This window comes from Perissodus microlepis, chromosome 18 (genome assembly GCF_051167445.1).
Source record: "Perissodus microlepis isolate ML-2025 ecotype Zambia chromosome 18, ASM5116744v1, whole genome shotgun sequence".
Taxonomy (NCBI): Eukaryota; Metazoa; Chordata; class Actinopteri; order Cichliformes; family Cichlidae; genus Perissodus; species Perissodus microlepis.
Window position 1 is genome coordinate 20097938 of NC_140478.1, and position 15138 is coordinate 20113075.

The 15138-nt window shown below is 40.4% G+C and overlaps 1 protein-coding gene across 8 annotated transcripts in view; it reads left to right on the plus strand.

Annotated features, from left to right (window-relative positions):
- greb1l (GREB1 like retinoic acid receptor coactivator) overlaps nt 1–15138 on the plus strand; it is a 44202-nt gene that overhangs the window by 17965 nt on the left and 11099 nt on the right. For 5 of the 8 annotated variants that reach the window (XM_084912086.1, XM_084912089.1, XM_084912090.1 and 2 more), the window contains exons 2-18: nt 1660–1766; nt 4054–4213; nt 4415–4597; nt 5007–5183; nt 5352–5528; nt 5659–5781; nt 7837–7947; nt 9136–9273; nt 9364–9489; nt 11059–11196; nt 12160–12345; nt 12441–12740; nt 12824–12952; nt 13046–13075; nt 13303–13437; nt 14047–14244; nt 14322–14502. In XM_084912086.1, coding sequence (XP_084768212.1) covers nt 4057–4213; nt 4415–4597; nt 5007–5183; nt 5352–5528; nt 5659–5781; nt 7837–7947; nt 9136–9273; nt 9364–9489; nt 11059–11196; nt 12160–12345; nt 12441–12740; nt 12824–12952; nt 13046–13075; nt 13303–13437; nt 14047–14244; nt 14322–14502 — 2489 coding nt within the window. In that variant the 5' untranslated portion in view covers nt 1660–1766; nt 4054–4056. The remainder of the gene's footprint in view (nt 1–1659; nt 1767–4053; nt 4214–4414; nt 4598–5006; nt 5184–5351; nt 5529–5658; nt 5782–7836; nt 7948–9135; nt 9274–9363; nt 9490–11058; nt 11197–12159; nt 12346–12440; nt 12741–12823; nt 12953–13045; nt 13076–13302; nt 13438–14046; nt 14245–14321; nt 14503–15138) is intronic. The other 3 variants (XM_084912091.1, XM_084912092.1, XM_084912093.1) reach the window with 1 other exon arrangement.

The following is a 15138-nucleotide window of genomic DNA, read 5'->3' on the forward strand; positions in this document are numbered from 1 at the left end:
AAGAGGAGAATCTCATTTTAGCTTTGTAGTGTACTCACCAATTGAAGAAAATTCACACCTCTTAGTTAATGTTGAATTTCCCTTTTTTTTTTAAACTGAATGTAGTAAACAAGATTTCATTTTCAAGATTAAAAAAAGTTTTGGCTGCAGTTTTTTTTTTTTTTTAACATTTTTTCAAGACTGCACATGAAGTTGACAGATCAAAGTAAAATTTCTTAAACAATTATGCATTTTTTTTTTTTTACCTAAATTATTATTTTTTTTATATATATGCATTTTTGTATCAACCTATCTAAACAGAACATATTGCCATTGTATTAATAATGGATGTATATTTTATAGTTGGGCTGTGCTTGCATGCATTTAAGAAGCATTGTCTTTAACCATTAGCTTAATCCTGTCCCACTTTCAAGAAATTTGCTTAGGAAAGAAACTAAAACAGCACTTAAGTCTGAATATTTTCTCACGTTACATCACTGGAAAAACAGGACTTTATTATGTAGCACCTCGGGCTTGTCTTGTTTTTGTGTCTAAATTTATGGCTTCTTCAGCTTCATCTCCAGAGTCATCTCTGCCTCCTGTTGTGATGTCTACCCGTCACAACCAGATAAGCATCAAAATATTTAAAGACTCTGCTCCCTGGGTAATTAGCCGGTTGCAAGAGCTTAGGTTTGAGTTTTACATCAACAGCTGCGGGAACACTTGTGGGAGGGCAAAACATAAACCAGAGTTGTATTTCAATTTTCTTTCCAGCTTGAATGTTTTTTGGTAGGCAGTTCTGTTGCATCGGTGTTACAGGCGGATACGCTTCTGCTTTGTGACACGCTGATGTTTTTAAGTCTCTGATGCACTGTGTCACGCTGGCTAATCATTCACTAAATGGGTAAATACAAGCTTGTGTGCACTTTCTATTTGAAGGACTTGGACCCCAGACAAACTACTACTTTTTTCTTTTTTGAACAGAATATCTGTACAGTCAGAGGTGATGACTGGGTAGATTTTGGCTGTCAATGTTTTGAAAGGAACTTTGCTTCTGTTATATCAAAGCCTGATTGGCTAAACAATACTTTGTCAAAGGGTCAAAGTAACTTAAAGCCATTCAGAGGGTATTGACTGTGTGTTGAGTGCTGCAGCAACACCCAGTTGTACTTTATGAAAATGGCCTCGGGGCTGGGGAAACGTAATAGTGGGCTTTCTACACAGCTATACATGTACACATGCCACAGGCTGAGCTGCACTTAATGTCTGAGTGGTTAAAAGTGCCCTCATTCATTTTGTAAATGAGCATGCCCTTTGGACTGTGGGTATTAGTTGCAGCTTAAATCATTTTGGGGGGATTTCCAAACAGCTGTAGGTTTTTTGTTTTTTTTGTTTTGTTTTTTTCCCTCAAATTGCCAAAAAGTAGACTCATCAATTATGTTTTATTAATTATTTAGTATAAAGTAAATACACTGGATATAATTGTTTATTTTTAGTTTGTTTGTTTAAACATTCTAGATGTTTTGTGGGGGTTTTTTGTCTGTAACTAGCATGTTCTTTTTATGAACATCCAGATTTAACATTCAAGCACAGAAAGTATAATTTCGACTATCTGGAGAAACCCTTAGCATAGTTAAACATTCTGAGCTAATCTTCAATCTTCCTGCTGCTTTCCCTCAGGTCTTCAAGCAACGAGGGAGTGACATGCCTTTGATGGAAATTTCTGCCGAGTGATAGCGATCCAGCATGTAGCAGAGTCCTGTCACACCTGGGAACAGTCTGACTGCGTAAGTCAGCCTGGTTTTTTGGGGTTTTTTTTTTTTATGTGCTGCTAATGTTTCCTCTCTGAGAATTTCAGATTTCACTCTCTGCAGCTCATTTTGTCCATAGTGGTCTTCTCCAACCCTCTGAGTGAGGATTAGATTAGCCTTTTCTGACCCGGGGTCACATTCATGCAATCTGTTGATGCCACCCAGGAGCTGTGGAATGGCCTTGACTGACCATCTGACAGCCTGAAAGGCAGTTTTAAAGTCACCATTCATTGACGTGACTTCCCAGCGTTGGCCATTAGTCTTTGAACATTAAACTGCTTCTTCTGCTCATTATGTTTAACCATCCATCAGGCACACTTCAGCTGCTGACTGACCTGAAATACCCTCCACCACTGCAGCTGACCTTAGCAACCACCTGAGTCACAACATCCGTTAAGTGACCCCTACCACAGTCATCCTTTGTTTTAAGTTGCACAGGTGATAAAAGGTCATTTTTGGCATTCACCTCGGCCTGGCTGGGTTAATGACAAATCTGTCCAGTGGGGCTTCACACTCAGCCAAGCAAAGAAGTCTCCGGAGCCTGTTTTGACATTCCAAACGAACAGGCAGTGGCTACAAATGTCCTCAGGCACCCAGCTTCTTTCTTTCTTTTTTCTTTTAGCCATTAGTCATTGTTTCTCTGTGCAGCCACCTTCCTCCATCAGTTAAGCATGAAGTACTGTAGCTTCATTCTCTTAAGCTGCTTATCTCTTCCACAGCACAGTCAGGCACTGTTAATCTTGTCTTTTGTCTGGGTTGGTCAGATTCCTCCCCAGGAAGGTTGTTAAGTAAACACTGAGTCTGAAACCTGTCCAGGCACGGGCAAAATTGCACCTTCAAGGAAAACTGTGATCAGCTTAATTTCCACCTTACCTCTTATTTACAATATTATAAACAATGTTAGGAGTTTCTTTGTTTTGTGTGAAAACTGTAGATATTTATTCACCGACTGATATATTCAGTCAGTCATAATTAGTACTTTTTGTTTATTTTGTTACTTACACGCACACACATCTAAAGCACATACTGTTGTCATGTCACAGCTGTGTGGGATCTCAGACCTTAATGAGGAGTTTTTCCTCCAAACAGCTGAAGGCTAAACTGGTCAAATGTAGTCCAAGGACAAACATGAGGCATTTCAGGCCAAACCCGTGTTTCAAGAATGCAGCAATTAAAACTTTGTCTCTGCTGAGATGTTTTGACAAGCTGAAAGCTTTGAGTTTGATTAGGCGTCTTTAATAAATGGACACTGAAGTGCTGTTCAGTAAGTGAAGCTTTCTTTTTTCCACACTTGGAGTGCTTTCTGTTTCTCCTGCCCTCTGTTTTCTTCTCTTGCTGGCTTCTCTGAGACCACATGCTCAGCCCTCTGTCCAGCTGCCACCTGCTAGAAAAGAGTCGGCCAACCACGGGCCCACGCGGCCGACCTCGGCAGATGTCACTGAGTGGACACCAGGAAGGGGGTGGGTGGGAGTGCAGGCAGAGTAACGGCAAAGAGCAAAAGAGCGAGGCCAAAAAGGGATAGGAAAAAAGGATTGGCCTTGGCCATTATGTTTTGACTGACATCGACAAAGTAAAGTGCGTGCGTGCGTGCGTGTGGTTTGTGCTACTACTGACACTGTCTAGTAGACTAAACATTTTTATCATTAACAGGAAAGATCACTGCAACTAAAGATTATTTTAACATTTGATATGTGTCAGGTTTTTTTTAATGATTGACTTCAAATGTAGGTTTTTTCTGACCAACAGTTCAAATTCTGAGAAGCCAAACTGAGCAAAGTTTGCACATTTTTGTAGAAAAATGAACGTTGTTCACATGAGATCATGTAGATTTTAGCATCCAGTTTGTGGTTGGATGGAGCCTGGATCTGTTGGATTTAACTTTTATAAAGTTCTAAAATATAAAACGTGGGTCATGCTTCATGTCTGTGATGAGATCTGAGCTAGGAGATTCATCCTGCATTTTAGGCTTGTGCAGCTTGATGCATAAACCCATATTGGTTCTGAAATATTTAAGCTGGTTGCGCCGGGTGGTAGTTGATTAGCAGTTTTCAATAAAAACAAAATTTGACTCACACCATCAGAGCACAGTAGTGTTTATTTGAAACATGAATACATTTTCTTCAGAGATCTGTTGCTTTTTAGATTTTGGCTCTCTGTTGAGCTTGCTATTAGCACACAGGAAATAATCAATAACTTGAGATGAGAAAAAACATGACTGTATTCATTTCCTCATGCTCCTCTCCCCCTCTCTCTGCTCCCACAGATAATGGGGAATTCATACGCAGGGCAGCTGAAGTCTGCCCGATTTGAGGAGGCTCTCCACAACTCGATTGAGGCGTCCCTGCGCTCGAGCAGCGGGGATCCACAACCCATCTTCACACAGCTGTACTTAGAGCCTGAGACGTATCCTGGTAACATGGAAGGTAAGAAGCTCACAGCAAGCTGGAAAAAAATCAGTTTGAACTATATTGAGATCATTGGACAGCTAGTGCTTTAGAGACTTAGCCTTATGTAGCATATACTTAAATTTTGTCAGAGGGTTCACTAAACATTCCACTTTTCTGTTGAAGTATTTCTTAAAATGCAGTTAAATTTTTAGTAAAAATAATCTTACATTTTTGTAGTTGATATGAAGTCGAAAGCTGGCGTAGCACTCCATGGCAGGGAGCACCCAGGGCACGAGCTTGTGAATGGCAACTCTTCCAACGATCTGGAGGAGCTGGAAGACGAAGACGACTCGGACACCAGCAGCCCTCCACTTCCCTACCTGCAAGCTCCTGCACCGGATGGCTGCTGCACCCTGGATGGTATGACCTCTATGCATCCATCCATCCATCCATCCATTCATTCTCTTTTGCATATCAAATCCCACCCCCCTGGGGCATTTCTGTGTGGAGTTTGCATGTTCTCCCCGTGTCTGTGTGGGTTCTGTCCGGGTACTCTGGCTTAGTCCCACAATCCAAAGACAAGCAGTTAGTGAGGTTAGGTTTATTGGTGATTCGAAATTACTCATAGGTGTTAATCTGGCATGTGAATGCAAACGTTGTGAATTCATTAGTATGATCTCAGCAGTGTTGTGTTGCTGTTCCAGAATTTTTAACAAGCATGTCAGATGTATTACATTTTTGTAGAAACTTTATTTGTTTATTATTACAGATATCATCTCTTATTCTACTGTTTACTTAAAAAAAATTTTTCCTCCTCCTCATCTCTCAGGCTTCTGTCAGGCCGGGAAAGACCTCCGCCTAGTCTCCATAGCAACAGAGCCCATCGAAGTCCCAGCAGGCTTCGAGCTGGTCGGTGCCAAGTCCCCCACTGTTCCTGAGCACATCTTGGTGTGCGCCGTGGACCGGCGTTTTTTGCCTGACGAGAATGGGAAAAATGCACTTTTAGGTCAGTGTGTTCCCGAGCGTTCGGATCAAATAAACGAGCCAGAATTGACGTAATGAGCCAAGTTCCTGCTGAACTGAGCACGCTCAGTTGCTAGCTGGCACAGGTCATACATTAGCCTGCAAATGTTTGGAAAGCAATGTAATTGTTGCATTTTTATGTCTTTTGCAGGTTTTTCAGGAAACTGTGTGGGCTGTGGTGAGAAGGGATTCAGATACTTCACTGAGTTTTCCAATCACATCAACCTGAAACTTTCCACACAGCCCAAAAAGCAGAAGCACTTAAAATACTACCTGGTGAAGAATTCTCAGGGTGCTCTGTGCAAAGGACCCCTCATCTGCTGGAAAGGTAAATATACACTACAGACTCCAGACTTTCTAAAGATGTATGTAAAGTATATCAAACTTTTATCTTACACTGCATTTTGTGAGGGTTTGATGAGTTTTGTTTGTTTGTTTTTCCTTCCTCTGTTTCTTAGACGGTAAAACGCGTCAGTTTCTCAGCAGCGCATCAACCTCCAAACCCGGCTCGTCGTCTTCTCTTAGCAGTAAAGAAAATGGAGGTGCCAGCGGACATAGCTCCTCTCCTTTTTCCCTTTCAGGTGAGATTATACTCTGCAGTGTTGCCTACGTTTTTACACAGCAGAGTTAAACCTGCAAGTCAGCAGCTGAAATTTAACAATAACTCAAGTAAGTTGCATTAATTGTGAGTGTGTAAAGTTTAAAAAAGAAATTAACAAATTTCACCTACTCCTGTTTAATAAGGTTGTCTTCTTCACCGGATACCCTTCCTGACTCATCCCCTTTTGTCTCCTCCTGGGAATGAGCCAGGCATCTTAGGCAAATGTTTAAAGCACTACACTGTGATCGTATAACATGTAAAAATGGCTGTAAAATTAAAGCCAGTGAGGAACTCTTGTAGATTTTATGTATGTTTAAAAAAATAAATACACACAGGAAGTTGTTTTATTACCCCCTTTTACAAAAAAATACAATATAAAGATGTTTCATGATGTTTCTCATTTAGCAGCTTAAATCTCACCCCAAACTCCAAGTCAGCAAGCCTTGCTTCTTACTCAATTATTATTGTTTTGCTTATTTATGTATAATCATTATTTTGGCACAAAGACAGCAAAAGAGACAGAAACTGAGAGAAACTTGAACGATGTGGCTAAACTGAAAGATTAATTAGCACAGCAGGATGCTAAGGACACCCAGAGAGTTTCATCTCCCATAGCTGGGCATGGTTTGTCGTGTTTTTTTTGGTCAAACTTACACTCAAACAGATTGATCAGAGTTTCAAATTTAATGGATGGGTAGATGTTAATTCACAGTAAGATAATCTGTCGCACTTTCAGGGAAGTTTATAAACTGTGTAAATAAGTCTGGACTTCAAGTCATCAAGTGTAGCGTAATAATGACAGTATACATTTATCTATTCCACCAAAGTGATATTGTTTCAGTTGATTATATGCTGACAGCTTGTGCTGTTGCTATAGGTTTTGGTTGCTAAGCTCTGGAATTTAAGAGTTGAGCTTGAAACACCATCTCGCTGCATTAAGCTATTTATGAGGCTTTGTTGGTCGTGTGCCACTGCATTTGGTTGCGGCAGTGCTTTGATGTGTATTCTGGCTGCATAGTGACATTTTATTAGAAGTAAATTAGAAATAGTAAAAGTTTGTTAGTTTTTAGTACATTTTAACCAGATTTTTCAGTTTACCACGATGGCTAACTAGCCAATGCTTACTTTTGTTAGTGTATCTGTTCCAGTCTACAGATTCTGATAAATTTTGTTTGATTCAGATTATTTTTCATAATCATAATCATAATATTTTTAATGTCTGAAGCTAAAATTTCACTGAAATCTTTGGAAATGTTCGAATTTTCTACCCTAAAAATAGTATTCAAATCGGAGACAGTCAAGGAGAAGGCTTGGTTTATTTTATGCTTTTGAAAAGCATCCTCTTATCAACTTGGCTACTTTTTTTGGTAATGCAGGTGAAAATAAATGCAGGAATTTAAAAGCAACACAATTAAATAAAGCTCTGGTTATTTATAGAAAGACCATGTTGACTCTTCAAGGAGATGTTGTTCTTCTTTGACCTTTCACAGCGAGAGCGCTTGTTCCTTCTATGATTGGAAAACCTCCTGGGCTTATAGTATTGATTTGTTCTTAACCTGGATGCTGCTTGTAAGCATAGCTCTTGCACGTTAATATAGACAGCTGTGCTGCAGGGCTATGTATCGGCATTACTCTCGCCTGATGTCTCGTGACTGCGACCTTCAGGTACATCCTTCTCCTTAAGAGGTTTTTGACACTCATGCTTTGAAAGCCCAGAGGGTAGAATTCATAATAATTCACTTCACTGTCTCCAGCTCAGGTCACTGTGTATTCTAGAGCGATTGATGAGAAGGACAGTTCTGGTCTGTTAATAATTGTACAATTGACAGTTCATACTGACACAGATCTGATAGTTTGACATTTGTTTGAAGGCCAAAGGCAACAAAATGACCAATCACAGGAAAGGTGTGTGTTAAAGCCAGAATCAAGAGTTATCAGAAACATTCGTATGAAGTCGGTGGACAAGGGAACCATGCATCATTGGGTGCATAGTAGCTGTGTTTTGATATTGTAATGCTTTTGTTTTTATCTACAGATTCTCCACCTACCAGAACAACACAAGCATCCTCTGTCTTTTTTGGGAACCAGGAATGTAGTTTCCTCAAACCACTGGCCTCCACACCTGGAAACAAGACTCTACCAATAGGTGAAGAGTTTGATTGGTACATTTATAGCTGTGCATGTCAGTTTGTTCTGTATGTGGTAGGAAATAAACATGATAACATAAAAACTGTAGTCCCACATACCTGATGTATCCATGCTTCAGTGCTGGAATTTAAAATTTAGCTCCTGGCAAAACTTTACCTCAAGCTTTGTGTAAAAAAAAAAAAAAAAACTTCATGAATATAAGATTGATTTATGCTACAGACTGCTTAGAAACACACAGATACATGCATGTGCTTACTTACCAGTCAATGCTGGAGGAAGAAATGCTATAATGACTTTTTAAGGCCTTGCTATCTATTAGCTCCTTTACAAGGTTGCTATATTGACAAGCTAAGGGTACGCATAGCAATTGATGTTTTTGTGTGTTGCATACACTGTGAATATGAGATGGGAACATGGCCAATTGCTACAAGAGTGCACGTATAGGAAATCAATAGCCTGCCGTTAGTACTGACTTATTTTTATTTATTGGTTACTCTGCAGACAGTTACAGTTGGGGGAAATATTTTTATATTTGCATATCACTTGTTCACTTTTTCGTTATCCATTCAACTTTTTGTAGCATGCTGGCAGTTAGCCACTGTGCTGCAGGCTGAAATATCGCAACATGGCACCATTGTGTAAGGAGAGCAGGGAGGCAGACCAGCATAGTGACAGAAACTGGAAAGGCAGGAGCAGTTTTAAGGTGGATTATTGATAAAAGCACAAAGCTGAAGTTTGCAGGCAGGTTGGCAGTTAGACAAAACAAGACAGGAGAGCAGAGATCAGAGTCCACAAAGCATGGAAGTGGTCAGGTACAGGTCCAAGCAGGTCAAAACAGGTTGGGGAATGATTTCAAAACACACAAAGATAATCTAGAGATTGTAGCGTAAATGTTGCAGGAGTTAAAAGCATGGATAGAGGTGAGCAGGTGAGATTTGCAAGCATGTAAGGTAGATTTGGTGTGTGACTGCATGCAGACGACTTAAAGAGTAAAGAAATCTCAGTAGTGATTCATTCACAGACGAGGCTTTAGTTTATAACTAGATGGCTAGAATGAGTCAATCAGTGCTTTGAGTTTAAACATTACACCAAAAAGAAACAACGTGCCAGCGTTGTTATTGTGAGCTTATTATCTCGGTAATGTTGCAGTTACACAAACTGTATTAATGCGTAATCTGTGTTTCAGTACCCACAGCTCTTCGGGTGAATGTGCCAACAAATAGCCTGGCTGTTGATGGGCGCCCTCCATTACTCAGCCCCTCCCAGGTGTCCTTAGGGCCTCAAGGTCAGGGGTATCGCACTGCTGATTTAGGAGATAGTCCCGGTAGGATCCTTTCTGAATACGTACTGTGTGTTATTTTTAATTATTTTCTGTATTGACATTTTTTCTTACTTGTCTGTCTTTAATGTTTAGTATCGTCTGCTATGAACTCTGGCCCTCCAAAGAAGCGCCACCGGAGCTGGCATCCCAGCTCGTTGGTGCCAGTCCCGCCAACAGCTGTCCCCGTGCCAGCTATTCGGCCAATAGTTTGTTCTCCAGGTTTGTTTGTTAAGCCACCTTCAGGGGGATGGGGGGAGGGGGAGGCTGAGCAGTTTATTTTCTTCTGGGTTTTAAATTTATCCTGTTATGCCAAGTGTTCCTTTTTTTTTTATCCATTAATGCTGGATTGGTGAGCATGTGTGTGCAAAGGAGTGTGTGCAGGGAAGTGTCTGCACACCCTCATTCCCCATGCCTCTGTTTGAGGATGAGTATGCACTAATGTCCCTGACGCTCTCTGGTTGTTAAGGATGATTCACCCAGCATTGCCATGGTGATAGAGCTGGACAGTTTGTAGGGCAAGTGAATTAAAAAGAATTGCACTATTAGAGATTTCTGCCACATCGTGTATTTAGGCGAGCTGACAGAAATAATAAAAAGGCAATCTGGGCAGAAGGGCCAGAATGAACAGGGTGTACATGGTTGCTAATAAAATAACCAACAAAAATTGTTCTTTTGTTCCACTAAATCAGCCACTGCAGGAATTAGGATGTGCACTTTTTTTTTTCCATAAGAGGAGCATCATTAAATCAGTGTTGTGTTCTGGTGAGATCACCAGGATAAAGCTATCCAGCTGTATGTGTCTGTAAATATGAACATAATGTTATGTCTTCACTAAATGTCTCACATCTCTCCAGTTTACATGTAAATATAAACATCTCTTTAAAGAAAGTATACATCGCATAAGGAGCTTATTTTACTAATATTAGTCAATTAATTTGAAGTTTTCCCTTTAAAACAATCAGTCTTATTTGTATACAGGCTAGTTACAGATAATTAGCAGGCAGATAGTAAGACAGCAACTGGTAAAAAGAGAACTGGTAAAAAGAGAAGACCAATTTAAGACAAAGTTTAAAAAGTATCCCCTAAGTGAAATAAAAGCAGTTAGAAAGATGAGTAATTGCAAAGCATCATAAACTAGTACTAATAAATTAGAAAAAAAATGCTGACAAGAAGTCAGTAAAGCAAGTGATAAATAAATATTCGATAAAGTAACTGTTTATAATCACGCAATCCTTACTATTGACTTACTAATCTGAGAGTAAAAGTTTGTGGTTATAGATACAATTAAGTAAATAAAACGAATCTCTATAGAGCATCGGCAGTCAAAAAGTTAGGCTTTAGGTTTATATTTAAAGATTTCAGTACATCTAGCTGCTTTCAGGTATGTCACCAGACTGTTCCAGCGGTTCAGGCCATGAAAGCTAAAAGCTGCCTCCCCAGAGGTTTTTGTCCTGCACTATGGAACAACTCCTGAGGAGCTGAGGGGACTTAATAGTTCTGACATTAGATGCACTGGAGACACATACTCTGAAGTGTTAAAGTATACAACAACACTGAAAAAGACAATGAGCAAAAATATGTTTTTCTTACCTTCTGACTTGGTTAACAGGAACTGGGACTTTTTAAAAAATGTTTTCTTGACTCACAGCCAATCAGCATGTTTCTGCATCCTTGTTGTTATTGGTATCTCAGAAGCATTTTCTGCATGTCAAACATGTTGAAACATCTCCTAAACTGTAACTATGGCTAAAGTTTGTACTGACACATAATTGCTTTATCATCCTTAAGGGCCGGTATTAGGAGTAGCCTCTCCTCAACCACCTGTAATAGGCGTCATTCAGCCCCAGCCCGTCACCATTGGAGAGACGGTCATCGTGCCCGACAACCTACTCAACTCTGCAGGAGTCCGACCTGTCATCCTCATTGGTACCAGTTTTAATTCACTGATATGTTTCTACATATTAAACATCACCTTTCAGCGCATATAAAATCCATTTTAATGCAAATTATTGTATTTTTTGTTTGCTTAAACTGTAAAAGGCAGTAAAAAAATCTGTGTGATGCATTTTTGTGGATCTTTTTAAATCTTAATCCGATTGAATACACATTCGTCAAGTAAATAGGTACACTTTGCTAGTACCAGGTTAGACGTCTTTTGTCTTCAGAGCTGCTTTTATTCTTATTAGCATAGATTCAACAAGGTGCTGGAAACATTCCTCAGATATTTTTCTCCTTCAAGGTGCACCGTGTTGAGTGTTCAGAGATGCTCATCTGCATACCTTGGTTGTAACGAGTGGTTTTCTGAGTTTCTATTAGCTCAAATTCATACACTCACTGGATGTGGGTTTTTTTTTTTTTCTTATTTGGACCATTGTTTGTAAACCCTAGAGATGGTTGTGTGGAAAATTTACACTTAATTTCTGTAGGTTTCTGAAATGCTCAGACCAGCACACCCAGCACCAAAAAACCATGCCAGATTCAAAGTCACTTAAATCCCTTTTCTTCCCCATTCGGATCAGTCTGAACTTAAGCGGGTGCCATGTGATGACCTGTTAGATTTTTTTTTTTTTTTTGCCTTAAACAGTGGAACACGTGTACGTAATAAAGTGGCTTGTGGGAATAAGGTCTGCTTAGTTTTATTTATGTATTTATTGAATCTTTATTTAATGACAAATTCCCCTTAAGATTAACAACTATTTTTCAAGGGAGACCTGACCAAGACGGCAATGTTACATCAAAAAAACGACTCAGTCAAAATAATAATTAGCTTCTTACAAAGTTTTATAGCTCAAATGTTAAATGTTTTACACGTCTTAAGTGGGCTTTTTTTTGTTTGTTTGTTAGGGTTTTTTTTTTCTGGTTCATCTAATGCCAAGTTTTTGTTTTTAGGCCATGGCACTTTACCTTACTTCTATGGAAATGTTGGGGACATAGTGGTGAGCCCCCTGCTGGTCAGCTGCTATAAGAGCAGCCAACTGTCAGATAAAACTCTGGAGGCTCTGGGGCTCAACAGCAGCCGGTTACTCAGCGTGGAGACGATGATTCTGCTCACTCTACAGTATTTTGCACGTTTAGGTAAGCAGCCTACACAATCACTGCTAGATGTGTGTGTTGCTGAAATGATTCATGCCAGTGTTTTTAGATTTTCATATTTGAATTTTCCTCTGGAGGTTCAGAGCAGATTCCTCTGAGGGAGGAGCTGGAGCAGATAGTCTTGAAGGCCATGCTGTGCTGTCCCGGGGGACCTGCCATCTCCCCCCTCCAACTACCCTGGCTGGCTCGGCTGGAAGCGAGCGTCTCTGGCGGCAGCGTCCAAGTGGTGGTCACAAACAACTCTTTGGGCGAAGGCATCTCTGAGTCGCTGCGCTCTCTGGCTGAGGGTCCTCCTCAACAGCAGTGCCTGCCAACCTATGTGGTCATTATATGCGCCTCTAAGATGAGCGGCAGCGAGTTCTGTGTGATTGTGTTGGGTGAGTGTCATCTTTGTGGTGAAACTTGTGTGGGATGCAGTATCTAGACTGAACTCTAATGTAAATTTACCTGTTGGATTCAGGAAAGTATCAAGCGCGGGCCTTAGCAGAAGGGATGCTCACAACCAATGAATTTCTGAAGGAAATCAGCTACGAGCTCATCACAGGGAAAGTCAGCATCTTGACATCTCATTTCAGAACCACCTCTCTGGGTAAGATGAGTATCCATAAGTTGTGTTCATTAAAATAATCTTGAGAAAAATACTAATTTGTTTTTTACTAATCATTTTTGTCTCTACTGGCAGCAAAACAACAGTTACTGAGCCACATTAAAAGTGAGCATGATCAGCAAATGCAACGGTGTAAAATAAATAAAGGAATTCCTGTATTTGAATTAATGTTGTTTAGAATTGAGATAAACATCAACTAAAACCTTCACTGCTAATAATAAAAAGCACGACGGTGGTGGTGGTGACACATTCACTCTGATATGTTTGATACTGAGTGCACAGCCTGCTCCCGTCCCTCGCTCTGTGTAACTGTGGTGACTGCTTGTTTCCAGGGGACAACCTCGACAAACAGCTGGTGCGATACCAGCGCAGGCGGAAAGGACAGGTCATCCAGCCCTTTCAGGGCGATGTCACCGACAACATCCACTCCCAGGAAGCTGCCAGCATGTCACCACCATCAGACTCGGGTTAGACCGCTCTCATGCTCGCTGTCAAAGTCTTTTTCAGTTTTTAGCAGGCAAATCAAAGACGAGGCAGCAACATCTGTCTAAATCAGCATGTGGATCTTCATTCAGTGTCAATGTTAAGTCAGGCCAGTGTCCAGAACAAAATCAGTTAAGGTTAGTTTGAGCTACGGAGTGTTTTTTGGCCCTGTACCTCATCCCACAGCGAGCCACACCTCTTAAACTTTGAATTCAGTCTTTTTTCTTTTTTAAGTCCCATTATCACAGGTGTATAAAATCAACCATGTAGATCTACACTTATTTTCCTTTTCGTTACCGTGTGTGTGACTAATCTTACCGCACAGTTTAATCGTTCTGACTGGATCTCGTCTCTCCAGATTATTTTCATCTCGTTGTAATTTGTTGACAAAAGGGTGGCTACGGTACATGTGCAGGTTGAGGTGACTGCTGTTGTGATTTGGCACCATTTAAAAAAGATCAAAATTAAATTTCATCATAGTTTGTTTTGGGGAGGTTTGTTTAGGCAAGCAGTGATACTTTGCTGTGGTTAGGATCTGCTTTTCACATATCTGTAAATCATCCTGGTGCTAACTTTTGTGTTTCTTCTTGCAGATCTTTTTACAAAGGGCTTCCAGATCTATCCGGCCCAGCTTAATGTGGCTCGTAGCCTTCTTTCTCAAGTGTGCTCCATCGCGGATTCAGGGACACAGAACCTCGATTTAGGGCGTTTTTGCAAGGTGGACTTCCTGGTTTTGGTCCCACCGTCTCACATTCTGGTCCACCAGACGGCACAACGCATCCGACAATCAGGTGTGTACAAAACCCAAAGGAAGAACTGTTGTTGTTTTGTTGCAGTGCTGTATGAAATCCTCACGTTTTTTCCTTAGGTGTACTCGTGGACCTGGGAAATGAAGACCCCTCCACGGCCCACCTGAAGTCAGACAAATATGTGGTGCGTCTTGACGGTGATGTTCACGCCAAGATGGAGGCCTTCATGAAGAAAGTCAAACAGAACCCCTACACTCTGTTTGTCCTCATTCACGACAACTCGCACGTCGACCTGACAAGGTAAAGGCGTCTCCGACAGCACAGATTCTCCCATTAAAACGATTATGGCTCACTTTGTTTTGCTCTGCTAATAATTTAAAGCAGCCTTTAAAAAAGAAGAATTGACTTTTCAAGCTATTTCACCATTGAAGAGAAATGTTGATGTTGCAATGAAAGCATGAGAGTTTTGCTAAAGTTGTTGTCAAACATTCTTAAAGTTATTGTAAGAATTTTTCTTTGCTCGTGCAAATAGTAAAGTTCAGTCATGTGAACACTGTCGACGGCCAGTAGGTGCTGTCTTTTCTCATTGTGGCATGTAATTTTGCAACAAAACACCATTTATTGTTAAAGTTCTTTTTAATTCCCTTTATTATCATGATGAGGAAATGCTCAATGTTTTAGTCTTGCTGGTCGTCACCCAGTGAGATCCCCTTTGCAAAGATTAGAAACATGCAAAGCTGTAGTATATTTTAGTCTTTTGACTTTGCAAAAGTCAGTTTCACATGTCAGTTTCAGTCTTTAATTTTAGTTAACTATTATAACTTGTCTTTCTTTGTTTTGTTTTGGGGGTTTTTTTTCCTCCCAAGACTTTTTTTCTGTTATTGCCAGAATACTAAAACAGATCACTTCCTTTTTCCCAGAGGGGATTATCTTTGG